At 61.4% G+C, this 18548-nt stretch overlaps 1 protein-coding gene across 4 annotated transcripts in view; it reads left to right on the top strand.

Moving 5' to 3' along the window:
* LOC102939786 (alanyl aminopeptidase, membrane) overlaps positions 1-18154 on the top strand; it is a 36790-nt gene extending 18636 nt beyond the window's left edge. For all 4 annotated transcript variants that reach the window (XM_037910718.2, XM_043523856.1, XM_037910719.2 and 1 more), the window contains 16 exons: positions 3978-4132; positions 5388-5501; positions 6031-6174; positions 6308-6373; positions 8796-8861; positions 9641-9813; positions 10275-10354; positions 11089-11225; positions 11420-11475; positions 13497-13644; positions 13985-14076; positions 14706-14816; positions 15556-15723; positions 15896-16036; positions 16704-16785; positions 17521-18154. In XM_037910718.2, the coding sequence (XP_037766646.2) occupies positions 3978-4132; positions 5388-5501; positions 6031-6174; positions 6308-6373; positions 8796-8861; positions 9641-9813; positions 10275-10354; positions 11089-11225; positions 11420-11475; positions 13497-13644; positions 13985-14076; positions 14706-14816; positions 15556-15723; positions 15896-16036; positions 16704-16785; positions 17521-17673 (1886 nt within the window). In that variant the 3' untranslated portion in view covers positions 17674-18154. The remainder of the gene's footprint in view (positions 1-3977; positions 4133-5387; positions 5502-6030; positions 6175-6307; positions 6374-8795; positions 8862-9640; positions 9814-10274; positions 10355-11088; positions 11226-11419; positions 11476-13496; positions 13645-13984; positions 14077-14705; positions 14817-15555; positions 15724-15895; positions 16037-16703; positions 16786-17520) is intronic.
* Positions 18155-18548: the final 394 nt, after the last annotated feature.

The following is an 18548-nucleotide window of genomic DNA, read 5'->3' as shown; positions in this document are numbered from 1 at the left end:
ATAAAGATAAAGCACAGCTAAGGACTAACTCAACAAACTAGGTTAAATTCAAAGCCAAGGTTTTCTCACCACATGCTCTCAACAGTCTTGCTGGCCAAACTTTTTAGGCCAGGAGCCCTTTCCCAGCTGAATGGCTGCTTCCTTTTTCCCTTCTGGTGCAGTGAATCAGTGGGTAGAGAGAAAGCAGGGGGGTACACTGCCTTGTCTGCCCCTGTTTTTATAGTCCTTTCCCCCCTCTGAGAAGCATTTCCAGCTGGGAACGAGGTAACAGGCAGGCTGTGTGGATGGGAACTCCAGACTGTATCTTTGCTAAGATGTAGATTTTTCGCCCCTGCCCCCTGTCCTGCCAAAGAATGGCCAGGTAGCAGGTAAGGGCCCATTGGCCTTGTTTATACCTGGCTGAGGCACCACCTGGCCCTTTGTCTCTGAGGAACTGGTTTGGCTGCTCCCCAGCCTTGGAACATGTGTTAGGCCACGTCTACCCTGCACTTTCATCATTAAAACTTTTGTTGCTTATGGGTGTGAACGACAAAAGTTTTACCGACGAAAAGCACCGGTGTGGACAGCGCTGTGTCGGTGGAAGCTGCGCTCCCATCGATGGAACCACCAGCCCTCGTCGGGGGTGGTGTTATTTTGTCTCTGGGAGAGCTCTCTCCCCTTGACCGCGCACCTTACAATGGAGTGGCTGCACCGGGGTAAGGCGTGCAGTGTAGTAACAGCAGACAGTGGAATCTTCCCATATTTGACCAGGAAATTAGGAGTTTTCGAGTGATACCTCCCAGGGCATCCCTTGTACAAAGCTTATTACAACAGTGGACACACCCCCGTCACCAGGGCCAGCTCTAGGCACCAGCAAACCAAGCACGTGCTTGGGATGGCACTTTTCAAGGGGCGGCATTCCGGCCCTTTTTTTTTTTTTTTGCTTCGGTGACACTCCGCTTGGGACAGGAAAACACCTAGAGCCAGCCCTGCCTGTCACACCCCTTACTCCCGGCTGACAAAGGACTGAGGGCCCCCCCCCGCAGCCCTCCCTGCCGTCCACAGACAAGCCAGGCGAGGCAGAGCTGTGCTCTTCCTGGCTGTGAGTTACAATATGTCTGCTTGGGCAGGGCTAGAACCTCCTACCCTTGTCAAGCCTCAGCGGGCAGCAGATCCGAATGCCCACAGCACAATCTCCTTTACAACCCTCACGCTGCAGGTGGAGCTTGGCCAAAGGTCCAGTTCCTGGGGACTCAGCCAAAATTGGTTTACGTACATTTTTACCAGGAGGCCTGTCTTCCTCCCTTACCCAGCTCTCCTTGACCAAACTGACGTGGGACATGGGGTCCCTCCAGCCTGGGCAGGGTAGGCCATTGACCGTGGTGTTTTAATAAATTCTGCACCACCCTCCACAGGCTCAGTCCTAATCCAGCTCACCAGGGTTCCCTGCTGCTCACCGCTGCTGCTGGGGCACCGGGAGTGGTGTCCGCTGTGGCAGGTGGGGCGTGGATCGTGCAGTTACCTTGTTTTGGCAGGTTGGTTTTAGATGACTGGGAGGTCCACAGGGATGTCAGACTGCCTGCCTGCCTTCCCTTTTGCTCTGGGCTCTAAACCCTAGGCTCCCTTGGGGTTTTTATCGAAGTTGGGGATAGGTTTATTTCCAGTCCCCTCTTAAGCTGCGTGATGGGGATTTTCCTTCCCTGGGGTAACCCCTCCCCCACCTCTCATGGACCCTTGATTCAACATATTCATCCACAATTTCTGCAGCCTCTAAAACGTGGCCGGTTTTGGTCCCAGATGGCCACCTTTACCTCATCTGTGACTACCTTAACAATTGCTCTGGGGCCATCTGATCAAAGATTTTCTGTCATCACCTTCAGCCCCACCCCCATTGTCCATTTTCTCATGAAATTACACATTTTATGTGCATATGCCACGTGAGTGACATCGTCAAAGAGTCGGCGGTTTCTCCACTTCAGCCGACGGGGCTCAGGGGTGATCTTACACCTTTTCAGTGCTTTGCTTTACATTTCTGGTACACGTACATCACCCTCCTCCATCTCATAACCGACTTGTCTGGCTTCCCCAGCTCCCTGGTTCAGAGGAGAGGCGGCTGTTTATCTGCTGGGATATTGTGCATCCCACGTAGTCTCCCAAAGGCAGACAGGAACCCTTTTATGCATCTCTTTGGGTATCAGTTGGGCAGGCTTGCTCCCCTGCCCGTGTGTCATGGTGGGGGCGCTCCCCAGATGAGGACGAGCTTCTATCAGCCTCCTGTGCGCCGTCTGCTCAGCGTCTTCATTCGCTTTGCCTGCTGCTGTTTGTTCCATCTCCTTGGTGGCTGCAGTCTCTGACCCGCAGTTCTGCCAGCAGTCACTGGGGCTCGCTTTCTCCCTGGGCTCCCAGGTGCTGCAATCGGCCCGTTCCACTGCGGTGGTTCCTCTGTGGCACGTGGGTCTTCTCCTCCCCTGGGCACCAGATCAGGAGCGAAGCTCTCAGCTCGGGAACTGGGACTTTCTTTGGACAGGATATGCCCCTCTGCAGACTTGGCTGGCTAGGGGCTTTTCTCACAAGACCAGCGGAGCCTGGGGCTCACTCATTGTGTCTGTTCTTTAACCTCCAAAACTCTCACTGCTGAGTTTAAATTTTAACAGCGCTGGGGTTCTGGTCTATGAGCTTAATTGACCTCCAGTATGTGAATCCTGTCAAGCTGCCTGCAGGGACCCCAAGCGTGGGTACCAACCTCAGGGCAGGCTGGTAGGACCCAGGTCACAAAGCCCAGGCTGGTGGGGAGTTCTGTGCCTAGACTGCACCAGCCCGTTATCTAGTGCGAACCCCTCAGGCGCTGTGACAGCCTGAACATGGAGCCACGGACAGTCCCCTTGGGTGCTCCGATCTGTCTCACCACCCAGGGGAGCCTGCCTGTGTGGTAGATGGGCCCTTATGCCAAGGATCTCAGCAATACTCAGGCTACTCCCAGTCCCAAAGGACCAGTAATTTACCTTGGGCAAATGCACCTCAGGTCTCTCACCAAAGACAGAGCTTGTAGTTTATTATAGGACTGGCTATCTAAAGATTTATTAATAGGAAAAGGAAATCAGAGAGTTATTTTCAAGGTTAAAGCAGGTAAACATAGATACACAAATGAGTTATAATCTTAAATTCAAAAGGAAGTAGAAGCTTCTATAATCCACAAGCTGTATTTGTCCTTTAGAGCTAATCCCAGTTAAGAAGCTGGGTATCCCTTGCTTATGGCTAGAAACCTTGCCTCCCAGAGTCCAAGCAGCACAGAGATCCAGTTCCTTCTTGTTATGGTTTTCAACCCCTCCTGCCACACGCCCTGACCTGGGCAATCAGCTAATGGAAGGACTCCACTTGCATGACTCGTCTTCACAGGGGGCAGGGGGAGGGCAGAACAACACATGGCTGTTGTCCTCTTTATCGTCCCACAAGAGTCCATCTGGTGTCAATGGCCCGTCCCTGCTGGGCAGGATGCGAGACCTGCGGTTGGGGGTCAGCCCTTCGCACTGGTTAGTCTCTCCTGTCTGGTGATTTACACAGTCGCAGGGGCTCACCATGCACCCGCTCAAATATTCCCTGATGACATGGGAGCCAGCTGCTAGAAGTGAGATTAATGCTGCAGCCACTCACCAGCGATCCATAGTCTGAACCCCAAACACATCCTTATCGCTCTCATACCTGCTTTAACACCACTAACCCACAGCTGAGCCGGACTGATCCCAGCGATGTTATTTGTCCGTGTTCAGTGAGGCATGAGGACCTTGGCATGAGCTGGTCCCTCATGGGACAGTATTACAGGGGGTCCTGTGGTCTTCCAAGGGGGTGGGAGGGGGTGTTCCGTGCTCTCCCATGGGGTGGGGGGTTCCGTGCCCTCCCACAGGGGCAGGGGGTTCTGGGCTGTCCCACGGAGGTGGGGGTTTTCATGCTTTCCCGGGGTGAGGGTGCAACCCTGCTAACGAGGCCTGTCCCTCTCCCAGACCAGGTTGGCCTTCCAGACTTCAACGCAGGTGCCATGGAGAACTGGGGGCTGGTGACGTACCGGGAGAACTCGCTGCTCTATGATCCTCTCTTCTCTTCCATCAGCAACAAGGAGAGGGTGGCGACAGTGATCGCTCATGAGCTTGCCCACCAGGTACCCAGTGTATCCCGCTCTGCCTCCCTGCCAGCCCTCAGCTGGGTGTAGAGATACTGAAGGGCTGGAACTAGTCCAGGATTCCCTGGGCTCGGGGGCTCCCTGGCTGTGTGTGTGTGTGTGTGGGGGGCTCTGTCCTGGGGCTCCCTGGCTATGTGTGTGCATGTGGGGGGCTCTGTCCCTGGGTTCCCTGGGCTCGGGGGCTCCCTGGCTGTGTGTGTGTGTGTGGGGGGCTCTGTCCTGGGGCTCCCTGGCTATGTGTGTGCATGTGGGGGGCTCTGTCCCTGGGCTCGGGGCTCCCTGGCTGTGTGTGCTGGGGGGCTCTGTCCCTGGGTTCCCTGGGCTCGGGGGCTCCCTCGCTGTGTCTGTCAGGGGGGCTCTGTGCTGGGGCTCCCTGGGCTCGGAGGCTCCCTGGCTGTGTGTGTGTGTGAGGGGGCTCTGTGCCTGGGCTTGGGGCTCCCTGGATGTGTGTGTTGGGGGGCTCTGTCCCTGGGCTTGGGGCTCCCTGGATGTGTGTGTTGGGGGGCTCTGTCCCAGGGCTCGGGGCTCCCTGGCTGTGTGTGTGTCAGGGGGGCTCTGTCCCTGGGCTCGGGGCTCCCTGGCTGTGTGTGTTGGGGGGCTCTGTCCCTGGGCTTGGGGCTCCCTGGATGTGTGTGTTGGGGGGCTCCGTCCCTGGGCTGGGGGCTCCCTGGCTATGTGTGTGCATGTGGGGGGCTCTGTCCCTGGGCTCGGGGCTCCCTGGCTGTGTGTGTTGGGGAGCTCTGTCCCTGGGTTCCCTGGGCTCGGGGGCTCCCTCGCTGTGTCTGTCAGGGGGGCTCTGTGCTGGGGCTCCCTGGGCTCGGGGGCTCCCTGGCTGTGTGTTTCTGTGGGGGGCTCTGTCCCTGGGCTTGGGGCTCCCTGGATGTGTGTGTTGGGGGGCTCTGTCCCTGGGCTCGGGGCTCCCTGGCTGTGAGTGTGTCAGGGGGGCTCTGTCCCTGGGCTCGGGGCTCCCTGGCTGTGTGTGGGTCAGGGGGGCTCTGTCCCTGGGCTCGGGGCTCCCTGGCTGGGTGTGGGTCAGGGGGGCTCTGTCCCTGGGCTCGAGGCTCCCTGGCTGGGTGTGGGTCGGGGGGCTCTGTCCCTGGGCTCGGGGCTCCCTGGCTGGGTGTGGGTCAGGGGGGCTCTGTCCCTGGGCTCGAGGCTCCCTGGCTGGGTGTGGGTCAGGGGGGTCTGTCCTGGGGCTCCCTGGCTGACCCTCCCCTTCTCACTCTCTCCTCAGTGGTTCGGGAACCTGGTGACCCTGCGCTGGTGGAACGACCTGTGGCTGAACGAGGGCTTTGCCTCCTACGTGGAGTACCTGGGGGCGGACTCTGCTGAGCCTTCCTGGCACATTGTGAGTAGCCCCAGGAGGGGTGGTGCTACCCAGCGGGCTGCAGCGGCAGGAGCTGGCCTTCCCTTGTCACCCGCACGGCCCCTTGGGCCACTGGTGGGCTCGCTGAGGTGGCAGGCTTCGGCCCAAGCAGGATCACCTGGCCGGAAGGAGCTCCCTGCTCTCTGCTTGGCTGCAGCCTTTCCAGGCGCTGGGACCCGGTGACGGAGGCCAGTGGGTCTCGGTCATCCCTCCAGAGGGGCAGCCTGGCGCTGCCGGCAGCAGTGAGCGAGAGCTGCTTGCCGGGGCAGGGCCCACCCAGCTCCTGGTGCTGCTGGGCAGGGAGGAGGCAGCCCCCTCCGCAGGCCCATCCTGCAGGGCGTGAGAACGCCGAGCCCTAGGCTGGGCTCAGCCAGGCTGGGGGCAGGAAGGGAAGAGACGGCGCCGTGTCTGGGCTGGTAGCAGTCCCCACACGCCCACGGAGGGGTGGGCCGTGGCTGGGCACTGACCGCCGGCACCGCCCCGGGCAGGCTGTAACCTGCTGCCTTTGCAGAAAGACCTGATCGTGCAGAATGAGATGTACCGTGTGATGAAGGTCGACGCGCTGGCCTCCTCGCACCCGCTCTCCTTCCTGGAGAACGAGATCAACACGCCGGCGCAGATCAGCGAGGTCTTCGACGCCATCGCCTACAGCAAGGTGAGGGACCCGCTGGGACTGCCCAGGGCCCGGGTTGGGGGCAGCCCCTCCTGGGAAGCGAGCCGGGTGGGCTGTGCTGCGCTCTCGCGGCTCCTGGACCCTCGCTCAGCGCCTCTCTCTGGTCTTCCTGCAGGGGGCGTCGGTGCTGCGGATGCTCTCGGAGTTCCTCACCGAGAACAGCTTCAAGAAGGGGCTGCAGGTGAGGCCCTGGCCGGACCCGCCTTGCCAGGGGCAGGGGCTGCGTGCCCAGCAGAGGGCTCAGCCGGGCGCTAGCTGCATGGCCCCTGCTCCGAGGCAGGCGTCAGCCTGGGCTCCCTTGGGAGGGTGCTCTGCTGAAGGGGGAACCTGCCAAGCCCCCCCAAACTCTGGCAGTGCTCACCGGACCCGCGGCCAGTCTGTCCAGGAGGCAGTGCCACGGGGGAGGCGCTGGAGGGGCAGAGGAGCGGGTAGGGCCTGAGGGTGAAGGATGGTGCTGGGGGTGTGCCCACGCGCACATGCAGTGCCCTGCTCTGTGTCAGTGCCGAGGCTGCAGGGCTGGGGCAGCCCCTGGCTACAAAGCCTGGCAATTCAGTCAAGTGGCAGGCTTTGGCTTGCAGGTCCCTGGTCCAGTCGAGCGTTGGCCAGCATGGCGGCCATCATGCCCATGGTGGCTGGGCCCTTCCCCACACTCGCTCCCACTGTCTCAGTGCAGCACCCGGTGGCATGGCCCTGCGGTGCCCACTCCTGCCCAGACACTCTGCAGGGGAAGAGTGTGGGTGAGCAGTAGGGAGGGCACTGCTGCTGGGAGCCATGGGCCTCTGCCTTTGAGAGCCATGCCCAGAAAGTCTGGGACTTTGCTCAATGCAATGCCTCTGCCTTCGCCTGGCAGCAGGGGCGCAGGATGTTCTCTTGGGGAGGCGGCTCCTCTGCTGAGCCCCGATGCAGGGATCCCCATCTCATCCCGAGCGAATAAGAACATAAGAACGGCCAGACTGGGTCAGACCAAAGGTCCATCCAGCCCAGTGTCCTGTCTTCCGACAGTGGCCAGTGCCAGGTGCCCCAGAGGGAATAAACAGAACAGGGAATCATCAAGTGATCCTTCCCCTGTCACCCATTCCCAGCTTCTGGCAAACAGAGGCTAGGGACACCATCCCTGCCCCATCCTGGCTAATAGCCATTGATGGACCTGTCCTCCAGGAACTTATCTAGCTCTTTTTTGAACCCTGTTATAGTCTTGGCCTTCACAGCGTCCTCTGGCAAGGAGTTCCTCAGGTTGACTGTGCGCTGTGTGAAGAAATACTTCCTTTGGTTTGTTTTAAACCTGCTGCCTGTTAATTTCATTGGGTGACCCCTAGTTCTTGTGTTACGAGAAGGAGTAAATAACACTTCCTTGTTTACTTTCTCCACATCAGTCATGATTTTATAGGCCTCTGTCATATCCCCCCTTAATAGTCTCTTTTCCAAGCTGAAAAGTCCCCATCTTATTAATCTCTCCTCATATGGCAGCTGTTCCACACTCCTAATAATTTTTGTTGCCCTTTTCTGAACCTTTTCCAATTTCAATATAGGTTTTTGAGATGGGGCGACCAGATCTGCATGCAAGATGTGGGCGTACCACGGATTTATGTAGAGGCAACATGATATTTTCTCTCTCATTATCTATCCCTTTCTTAATGATTCCCAACATTCTGTTAGCTTTTTTGCCTGCCGCTGCACATCGAGTGGATGTTTTCAGAGAACTATCCACACTGATTCCAAGGTCTCTTTCTTGAGTGGTCACAGCGAATTCAGACCCCATCATTTTATACATATAGTCGGGATGATGTTTTCCAATGTGCATTGCTTTGCATTTATCAGCATTGAATTTCATCTGGCATTTTGTTGCCCAATCACTCAATTTTGACAGTTTTTGTAGCTCTTCACAGGCTGCCTGGGACGTAACTATCTTGAGTAGTTTTGTATCATCTGCAAATTTTGCCACCTCACTGTTTACCCCTTTTTCCAGATCATTTATGAACATGTTGAATAGGACTGGTCCCAGAACAGACCCCTGGGGGACACCAGTATTTACCTCTCTCCACTCTGAAAACTGACCATTTATACCTACCCTTTGTTTCCTATCTTTTAACCAGTTACCAGTCCATGAGAGGACCTTGCCTCTTATCCCATGACTGCCTGCTTTGCTTAAGAGCCTTTGTTCAGGGACCTTCTCAAAGGCTTTCTGAAAATCTAAGTACACTGTATCCACTGGATCCCCCTGGTCCATGTGCTTGTTGACCCCCCTCAACGAATTTCAGTAGATCGGTGAGGCAGGATTTCCCTTTACAAAAACCATGTTGACTCTTCCCCAACAAGTTACATTCATCGATGTGTCTGACAATTTCGTTCTTTACTAGAGTTTCAGCCAGTTTGCCCGGTACTGAGGTCAGGCTTACCGGCCTGTAATTGCCGGGGTCACCTCTGGAGCCCTTTTTAAAAACTGGGGTCACATGAGCTCTCCTCCAGTCATGTGGTGCAGAAGTTGATTTAAATGATGGGTTACAGACGACAGTTAGTAGTCCTGCAATTTCACCCTTGAGTTCCTTCAGAACTCTTGGGTGAATTCCACCTGACCAACCTTCCCTTTCCCTGTGTTTTCACAGTCCTACCTCCAAGCCTTCAGCTACGGAAACACGGTCTACGACGATCTGTGGAATCATTTGCAAAAGGTGCGAAGCTCCTCCCACCAGCTGGAGGAGCATGACCAGGGGCTGGGGCTGGGGTTCTGTTGCATGACGCTTCGTGGCACTTTCCTGTAAGAAGCCCGTTACTGTCAGGGACAGGGGGGCTGGGGCCCACCCAGCCGTGATGCAACTGAAATTAAGGTCCCGCAGCCACCTTCCCTCTATCTCCATTTGCACGACACGCTCCCACACAGGGCACAGTGCTGGCTGCATGCCTGGGCCCCAGCAGGCACGTGGGCGGGCTTGGCGCACTGCTCCGCTGGGCACAGGACAGGAATCGGTGCCGTTCCCTGGCAGGGGCCTGATTGGCGCTTGTCTTGCCTCGTCCGTGCTGCACGAACACAGAGAATGGCATGGCCCCTGCCCCAGAGAGCGCCTGATCCTGCCAGTCCTTGCGCCCGGCTCATGCGAACGGCGCCAGGGAACCCTGCTGAGGCCGGCCAGGACAACCGTACGATACCGTTCTTTCCAGAGCTGGTGAACGGAGTCCTCGTCGCTGGGGGAGGCTGGCGTGATGCCGCCGGTGACTGCCAGAGCTCTCGACAGGCCGTGGCGGGGAGTGTCCCTGTCACAGCGCATGAAGCCACTGTGGGGGTTCAACCGAACCTTCCCAAACACCAGCTCTGGGCACTTCTCTCTGCCCCCAAAGGTGCCCTGTAGAAGGGCAGGGGGTGGGGATGGAGCTGGGAGTCCCCGGCCTAGCCTCTGCGGGAGCCGATCCACCGAGAACAGCAGCCAATAGCCCCTTCCTGCCCCCTGCACAGGTGGTGGTTGAAGACAACATTCAGCTCCCCACCACCATCAAAGGCATCATGGATCGCTGGACACTGCAGATGGGCTTCCCCATGGTGACCGTGGACACGAAAGTTGGCTCCATTAGCCAGAGACACTTCTTACTGGACACCGACTCCGTTGTCGAGAGGCCCTCGGAGTTCAAGTGAGTGATCGAGCGGCCCTTTTAGCCCCCTGAGGTCCCACACTGGAGAGGCTGGCTGTCCTAAGCACGGTGGGGCGTGAGCCCCTCCCCTGCCACCACAGAGCCCCATGGCTGTGCCTCTCAGAGGGGGCCCTCTGCAGGATCGTGGCCAAGGCTGCACTGCGGCACCCCCAGGTAGAGCTGAGAGAACTGAGACCTTGCGGTGCTGGGTCCCCTGGAGCCCCATGGGCCTTCTGCCTCCGAGGCCAGCCCCGTTCCTCCGTGCTCCTTGCAGGGCCCTCCCCGTGGGGCGTCACCGTTTTGAGGGGTGAGGGTGAGTGTGTGATTTGGGTGAGGCAGCAGTGATCGCCGGGGGGGTGATCCCTCGCACTGGGGAGCTGGGACTCTGCCGGGGGCAGAACCAGGCAGAGTAAGGAAGAGCAGGAGAAGACCCCAGTGTCTGTCTGTCTGTCTGTCTGCAGCTACACCTGGATAGTCCCTGTCGCTTGGATGAAGCAGCAGGATGGGACAGAACAGATGTACTGGCTCACCGAGACCTCAGGTACTTGCTGGTCCCTGGCCGTGTCCCAGGCTGCCGGTGTTGCGGCAGGAGCAGGATATGGTGCTGGCAGTTGCCAGGTTTGCGATGCCGGTGCCATGGTCAGTGCCCTGGGGAGATTTCAGTGCGGTTACTGGGGGTGTCACTACCCCCTCTTCAGCCCAGACAGGTCTGCGGGGGAAGAGTCTTTATCAGGGAGCAGCCCCCAGAGGGGCTCAGTGGGGGAGTTCTAGGGGGAGACCCCCGGAGGGGCTCAGTGGGGGGTTCTAGGGGGAGACCCCCGGAGGGGCTCAGTGGGGGGTTCTAGGGGGAGACCCCCAGAGGGGCTCAGTGGGGGAGTTCTAGGGGGAGACCCCCGGAGGGGCTCAGTGGGGGGTTCTAGGGGGAGACCCCCGGAGGGGCTCAGTGGGGGGTTCTAGGGGGAGACCCCCAGAGGGGCTCAGTGGGGGAGTTCTAGGGGGAGACCCCCGGAGGGGCTCAGTGGGGGGTTCTAGGGGGCAGTCTCCGGAGGGGCTCCGGGGGGGGGTTCTAGGGGGTGGCCCCCGGAGGGGCTCAGTGGGGGGTTCTAGGGGGAGACCCCCGGAGGGGCTCAGTGGGGAGTTCTAGGGGGCAGTCTCCGGAGGGGCTTCGGGGGGGGGTTCTAGGGGGTGGCCCCCGGAGGGTTCTAGGCTCAGGCACTCTCTGCTGTAGACTTGAAGGGATGGGCCCCACTAACGTGCTTCCTTTTCCTTTCTCAGCCACCAGCCCATCGTTTGTGGTGGCTGGTACCCCCAACTGGCTCCTGCTCAATATCAACGTGACGGGGTATTTCCGGGTGAACTATGACCAGGAGAACTGGAACAAGCTGCTGAGCCAGCTGGTCACCAATTACGAGGTACCCGAAAGCCCAGCCTCTGCCCCCGCACCAGCACTCTCAGCCCAGGGGACCAGGCCCCTGCCGTGGGGCGGCCGAGCCCCAAGCTGGCCCAGGGACCCCACAGCCAGCCCAAGCTGAGTCGCCCATTCCAAGGCTCTTCTCCCCGACCCGGTCTGCTCCTGCCCCTTGTAATCGTGTTTGCTCTTTTCCAGGTCATCCCGGTGATAAACCGAGCCCAGCTCATTGACGATGCCTTTAACCTGGCCAGGTGAGTCGCCCGAGCCACTGGTTCCGCCGCGGGGTGACAACCAGCCTCTGGCCTCCTCCCCCAGCCCCACGGCGGCGTCCTCTGCCCACGGCGCCGGAGCGCGGCTGGCAGGCCAGGGAGGAGTCTGTCCCCGCACCCCGCTCAGGCAGCGAGAGGGAGGCCCCCACACGCTCCGGTTCCCCCTCTCTGGGCTGGGCAGGCCGGGAATCATAGAATCATAGAATCATAGAATATCAGGGTTGGAAGGGACCCCAGAAGGTCATCTAGTCCAACCCCCTGCTCGAAGCAGGACCAATTCCCAGTTAAATCATCCCAGCCAGGGCTTTGTCAAGCCTGACCTTAAAAACCTCTAAGGAAGGAGATTCTACCACCTCCCTAGGTAACGCATTCCAGTGTTTCACCACCCTCTTAGTGAAAAAGTTTTTCCTAATATCCAATCTAAACCTCCCCCACTGCAACTTGAGACCATTACTCCTCGTTCTGTCATCTGCTACCATTGAGAACAGTCTAGAGCCATCCTCTTTGGAACCCCCTTTCAGGTAGTTGAAAGCAGCTATCAAATCCCCCCTCATTCTTCTCTTCTGCAGACTAAACAATCCCAGTTCCCTCAGCCTCTCCTCATAAGTCATGTGCTCTAGACCCCTAATCATTTTTGTTGCCCTTCGCTGGACTCTCTCCAATTTATCCACATCCTTCTTGTAGTGTGGGGCCCAAAACTGGACACAGTACTCCAGATGAGGCCTCACCAGTGTCGAGTAGAGGGGAACGATCACGTCCCTCGATCTGCTCGCTATGCCCCTACTTATACATCCCAAAATGCCATTGGCCTTCTTGGCAACAAGGGCACACTGCTGACTCATATCCAGCTTCTCGTCCACTGTCACCCCTAGGTCCTTTTCCGCAGAACTGCTGCCTAGCCATTCGGTCCCTAGTCTGTAGCGGTGCATTGGATTCTTCCATCCTAAGTGTAGGACCCTGCACTTATCCTTATTGAACCTCATCAGATTTCTTTTGGCCCAAACCTCCAATTTGTCTAGGTCCTTCTGTATCGTATCCCTGCCCTCCAGCGTATCTACCACTCCTCCCAGTTTAGTATCATCCGCAAATTTGCTGAGAGTGCAATCCACAGCATCCTCCAGATCATTTATGAAGATATTGAACAAAACCGGCCCCAGGACCGACCCCTGGGGCACTCCACTTGACACCGGCTGCCAACTAGACATGGAGCCATTGATCACTATTGAATCCCACCCCCCCCGGTTCCCCCTTTCTGGGCTGGGCAGGCCGGGAATCCCGCGCCCCGTTGTCTGGTCCCTGCCACAGCAGGGGACGAGGGGCCGGCAGAGGCTGGGCACTGACATCCCGGCAGGCCCACGGGCAGGGGACTGGGCTGCTGAACACCTGAGGCGTAGCGCCTACCCCAGGTACACAGCCAGCCTGCACCAGGCTCTGTCCTACCTGGCACCCTGGGTCTCTCACTGCCGTGCCCTGGTGCAAGGGGGTGAGGGGAGCGTCCGGATGGGGGCTTGTGTGGGGAGATGGGCTGCACGTCCTCCTCGCCAGGCCAGGCTGGCCCCTGTGCGTGGGGCAGCAAACATCCAGGGGGCAGGCGGGTGAGGGGGAGTAACTGAGCAGGCCCTGCAGGGGCTCTTCGGGGTGGACTGGCCACTCTGTTGGCAGGCAAGCAGGGGGTCAGTCTATGGGGTATTAGCAACAGGGGATGGGGAGGGGTCCATTGCTGGGGGGGATGGGAGGAGGCAGCCAGGTGGAGATGGGGGGGTCCATATGCCGAGGGGGATGGGAGGGGGTGGGGTCCATTGCCAGGCAGGGGGTGGGGAGAGGTTTAATTGCCAGGGGGTGGGATGGGAGGTGGTGGCCAGGCGGGAATGGGTGGGGGTCCATTGCTCTGGACGGGGGGGGGCGGGGTCCATTGCCGGGCAGGGAGGGCGCAGAGGGCACGGAAATGCCAGCACATCTGGTGCTGTGACAGGAGGACGTGAGCGCTGCGATTGGCTGTTTAGGGCGAAACACGTCAGCATCACGCTGGCTCTGAACACCACCACCTACCTGAAGGAGGAGCGGGAGTACCTGCCCTGGAGCGCGGCCCTCGACAACCTGGCCTACTTCCGCCTGATGTTTGACCGCAGCGAGGTGTACGGCCCCATGCAGGTGAGCCCCCACCTGCCCCGGGTGCGGGGGATTGTGGGCAGCATGGCTGGATGGTGCTCGGATGGGCACTCTGCCATCCCCGCCGGTGCTGGGGTCAGTTCAGCCGTGGGCCTGGCACAAACGCAGGGCATAGGGTGCGCTCTGCAAATCGCCCCCTGCGAGCCGGAGAGACGCCGAGGCGGGCCCCAGAGGGTGGGAGCTGCTCGGGGAAGGGCATGGGGTGAGGGAATGGAGGTGGCAGGAGCCGTGGGCGCGCTGGGTGATCGGGGCGTGGGGGGGGAAGGCTCAGAGCTACTGACCCTTCTGGCAAGCAGCGCTCACCCTGCCCGTCCTCCCCCAGAAATACATCCAGCAGCAGGTGATCCCCTTGTTCCAGTACTTTGGAAACATCACCTCCAACTGGACCAGTCTCCCGGAAGGCTTGATGGCGCAGTGAGTCCCAGCGCGGTGTGTCCTCTGGCCAGCCACAGGGCCGGCCCTGCGCCCCCGGCGCCCCCACAGCCTGGAGAACTGCTCCTCCCGTGACCACGGCTACCTCTCTGGGTCCCCCCTTCCTTGCCCCACCCCTCAGCCAAGGGGGCGCTGGGCATGGCTCCCAGAGTGCGGGCACGCTGGGGCCGGTTTGGGTGGCTCTGTGTTATGGGCATATGCCACTCTTCCAGACCCCGCCTCTCCTCCCGCTCTTCCTCCCTCTGCCCCACAGGACCCGAGAGACAGGGCATCCCCTCCCCACTGGTGGGATGGCTGAGCTGGGCAGCAGCACCCGCTGGGGAGGAAGCAGAAGCAGCTGCCACGCGGTGCCCGGTGGGAGCGGCCCAGGGTTCACCCAGGCCAGCACTGTCCCCGAGAGTGCCCACTGCTCACAGCCTCCGAGCGAGGTGACCCCCACCCAGCCCGTGCTGCGCCTGGCAGATGGGGCAGCCGGAGAGACGCCTCCTGGGCCCGGCTGGTGATGGGCCGGTGGGCGCCTGCCTCGGTCACGGCCATTCTGCCTGGTCTCCCTGCCCCCTAGGGCCCCTTCGCCGGGTCCAGCCGCTGACACGGCTCCTCTCCCCACTCAGGTACAGCGAGATCAACGCCATCAGCACGGCCTGTTCCTATGAGGTCCCTGAGTGCAGCCAGCTGGCCACTGCCTTCTTCGACCGGTGGAAGCAAAACCCCAGCAACAACACGTGAGCCCTTCCCTGTGGCCTCTGGGATGGGGGGCTGGGCTGGACCGGGCCGTGGTACCCCCTGGGATGGGGGGCTGGGCTGGACCGGGCCATGGAGCCCCCTGGGATGGGGGGCTGGGCTGGACCGGGCCGTGGTACCCCCTGGGATGGGGGGCTGGGCTGGACCGGGCCATGGAGCCCCCTGGGATGGGGGGCTGGGCTGGACCGGGCCGTGGTACCCCCTGGGATGGGGGGCTGGGCTGGACCGGGCCATGGAGCCCTCTGGGATGCGGGGCTGGGCTGGACCGGGCCATGGAGCCCCCTGGGATGGGGGGCTGGGCTGGACCGGGCCGTGGTACCCCCTGGGATGGAGGGCTGGGCTGGACCGGGCCATGGAGCCCTCTGGGATGCGGGGCTGGGCTGGACCGGGCCGTGGTACCCCCTGGGATGGGGGGCTGGGCTGGACCGGGCCATGGAGTCCCCTGGGATGGGGGGCTGGGGCAGGCCATTGAGGGAGCTCAGGCAGAATTTGCCTAGTTCCAGCTGGTAAATACCCAGCTCCCCGGCGCTGCCTGGGCCCTTGGTGTCCTGGTGAGATGCTAGCCCTACTCACGGGCCCGCTCTCTCCAGGTGGGGGGCGCCCCCCAGCACTCCTCCGTGGGAGCCTCTCCCCATGGCCTGCGCCAGGGCTCTGCTGAGTGGGGCCGGGTGCCTGAGCTTCCCCGGCACGGCCCCCATGACAGGCATGTTCCCCCCCCAGGATCCCCCCGAACCTGCGCTCCTCCATCTACTGCAGCGCCGTACAGATGGGCAGCGAGGCAGACTGGGACTTCCTCTGGCAGATGTTTAAAAACGCCACCGTGGTGGCCGAAGCCGACAAGCTGCGCTCGGCCCTGGCCTGCAGCAAGGAGCCTTGGATCTTGAGAAGGTGGGGGCGGGGAGGGCACACAGCTGCCCTCGGGGAATGGGGGCCAGGGGCCTGTGGGCGTGCGGATGGGGAGGGTCCAGGCTGCCATGGGCACGGGGAAGGAGAAGGGCCTGGGGTTGCCTGCAGCGGTTGGCGGCCCTGCGTGTACCAGCCCTGCCTGCCCCCTCCCCAGGTACCTGCAGTACGCCCTGGATCCCACCAAAATCCGGAAGCAGGACGCCACCTCCACCATCAACAGCATCGCCAGTAACGTGGTGGGGCAGAGCCTGGCCTGGGACTTCATCCAGAGCAACTGGAAGACCCTTTTCACGCAGTGAGTACCATGGAGGGGCAGCCCGGGGGAGCGGGAGGGGGGCTGGGGAATGCGGGGGAGCAAGGGGGAGTGGAGGAGCTATGGGGGATGGGGGGTAGGGGGATGGAACAAGCAAGGGGGAATGGGGGGGCAATGGGGAGTGGAGAAGCTAAGGGGGATGGTGGGAAGGGGAGCAAGAGGGATGGGACAAGTAAAGGGGGATGGGGAATGTGGGCGGGCAATGGGGAGCCTGGGGGAGGGGGAGGAGCAAGGGGGGATGGGGAACGGAGGGAGGCAATGGGGAGCCTGGGGGAGGGGGAGGAGCAAGGGGGGATGGGGAATGGAGGGAGGCAATGGGGAGCCTGGGGGAGAGGGAGGAGCAAGGGGTGATGGGGAATAGGGGGCAATGGGGAGCCTGGCTGGGGAGGGGGAGGAGCAAGGGGAGAGGGGGAATGGGGGGGGCTCTCAGTCTCTCCCCGCACGTTCTGTGCCCTTCGTGCCATCCCGGGCTCCTGTGGCTCCTGGCGAAGGGCAGGGGGTGCTCCCTGCCCCCATGCCCTGAAGCTCTTCCCTCTGCTGAGTCCTGGCAGAGACACGGCCCCGGGGCGGCTGTTTCTGGGATGCTGCCCCTGTGGGAGGAAGGCACCTGCCCCACGCCCGCCTGCTCACCCCACCCTCCCCTCTGCAGGTACGGCGGGGGCTCCTTCTCCTTCTCGAGCCTGATCCAGGCGGTGACGCAGCGCTTTGCCTCTGACTTCGAGCTGAAGCAGGTGAGGCCCGTCCCAGGCCTGTCCGTGCGCTGGGGTGGCGGGGCCCCTCGGGAAGGGAGAGCCCCGACAGGTCTGCTCTAGCCCCCCCCAGGGCCTGGCCATGGCTCCCCGCAGCCTGTTCTCGGGGCCTGGCCCAGGTGGGCTGTGAGCCGCCCGAGTGCTGGGGCTGGCACCATTTCGTGTGGGGTCGTCGGAGCTTTGCAGCCCCTCTCCGTTAGTGTGGCTCAGCCGCCAGGCCGGAGCTCCTTGCCTGGCCACCCTGCAACAGAGGGGTCCTGCCTCCCTGCCGGGAGGGTGAGTCCATCAAGCCCCCGTCACTTGGGGGCAAGGCAGGGCAGATCTAGGGAGAAGTCCAGCTGTGATGCCAGCCCCAGGGACGCCAGCGCCCCGCTACCTCCAGACACACATGCCCCCTGTCCCGTTTGCGGGGCCGCAGCCGAGGAATTGGTGCTGCAGGAAACCTCGTGTGTTACCTAAGCACCCCTAGGCCCAGCCCCATGGGCCGAATGCCTGTCCCTTGGTGTTCACATCCTGGCTCCCGCCCTGCGTGGCCAAGCTGCTTCCCTGCTCCTCCTGAGTCCATCCCTCTGGCCCTGCAGGCGTCTGGGGCTGCTCGGCACCCTCCCCAGCTCTGAGGTGCCCGGGTGGGTGCCAGGGCCGCAGGAGGGCACCGCGGTGCAGAGGTGCTGTCCTGCTGCCGCCCTCGCTCACTCTCGGGCCGCTCTCTCTCGGCAGCTGGAGCAGTTCAAGGCGGACAATGCTGACGTGGGCTTTGGGTCGGGCACGCGGGCGCTGGAGCAGGCGCTGGAGAAGACCGCAGCTAATATCAAATGGGTGGCAGAGAACAAGCAGACGGTGCTGACGTGGTTTGAGACGGCAAGCAGCTGAGTGGGTGAACTCAGTAACACCGAACCCCCCCACGTCTGCCTCCTCCCGCTGCTCGGGGGGGGGGGGGGGGGAGAGGGCTGAGCCCCGGGCTCCCGAACCCCACGCCCTGGGCATGCAGCCTCCTGAACTCTCCTGTCACTGGGCCCAGGTTCCCTCCCCACAGAACCCCACACCCTCACCCCACGCCCCATTCGGCCTACACCCCCAGTGTGCTCTGCACAGTCTGGGGCTCAGCCTGGCCGGGGTCCCACAAGGATTTGCACACTGGCCCCACTGACAGGGCCTCGCCACAGCCCGTGTTTCCGTGACGGTCCCAGGGAAGCCCAGGTGCCCGTGGGCTGGTCAGGGGCAGACAGGAGGGTGAGGGCAGCGGGGCTGCTGACTGGGGACCCCCCAGCCGCGCCGTGGGCCAGGACATGTGCGTGGTGTATAGTCCTTCTCAGCCCAGACATTGTAAATAAAGGCTTAATGTTAAAAGGTAGAGCTGTGGGCTTGGGCTTGGCCCGGCCACACCCACGTCTCGCTCCCACGCTCAGCTTGGGCAAGTGCACGGGCTGTTTCCTTTGCCGCCGGCATGGTCAGCGGTGGGGGAAGGGCGGGAGAACTGGCGGGGGAGGATGTGAGCCGGAGGCAGGGGGACTAGGGAGCGGGGGACCTGGGAGAACAGGAAGCGAGCCCGCTGAGGCTGGTAGGAGCCCGGTGCTGGGTGGTGGCGAGGCTTGGCAGTGCTGCGGCTGTCTGACGGCCTGTGTCAGCGATCCCCTGGGGTGACGCCGGCCCCAGCTCTGCTCCCAGACAGGGCCGTGCAGGCTGGTGCAGAGTGACGGGGGCGAGGGGGAATCCGTGCGAGTGCCAGCGCCGGGGGCACGGAGCAG

This window comes from Chelonia mydas, chromosome 10 (genome assembly GCF_015237465.2).
Source record: "Chelonia mydas isolate rCheMyd1 chromosome 10, rCheMyd1.pri.v2, whole genome shotgun sequence".
Classification (NCBI taxonomy): Eukaryota; Metazoa; Chordata; order Testudines; family Cheloniidae; genus Chelonia; species Chelonia mydas.
Note: the sequence above shows the minus strand (reverse complement) of the source record. Positions and strands in the feature narration are given on the sequence as shown.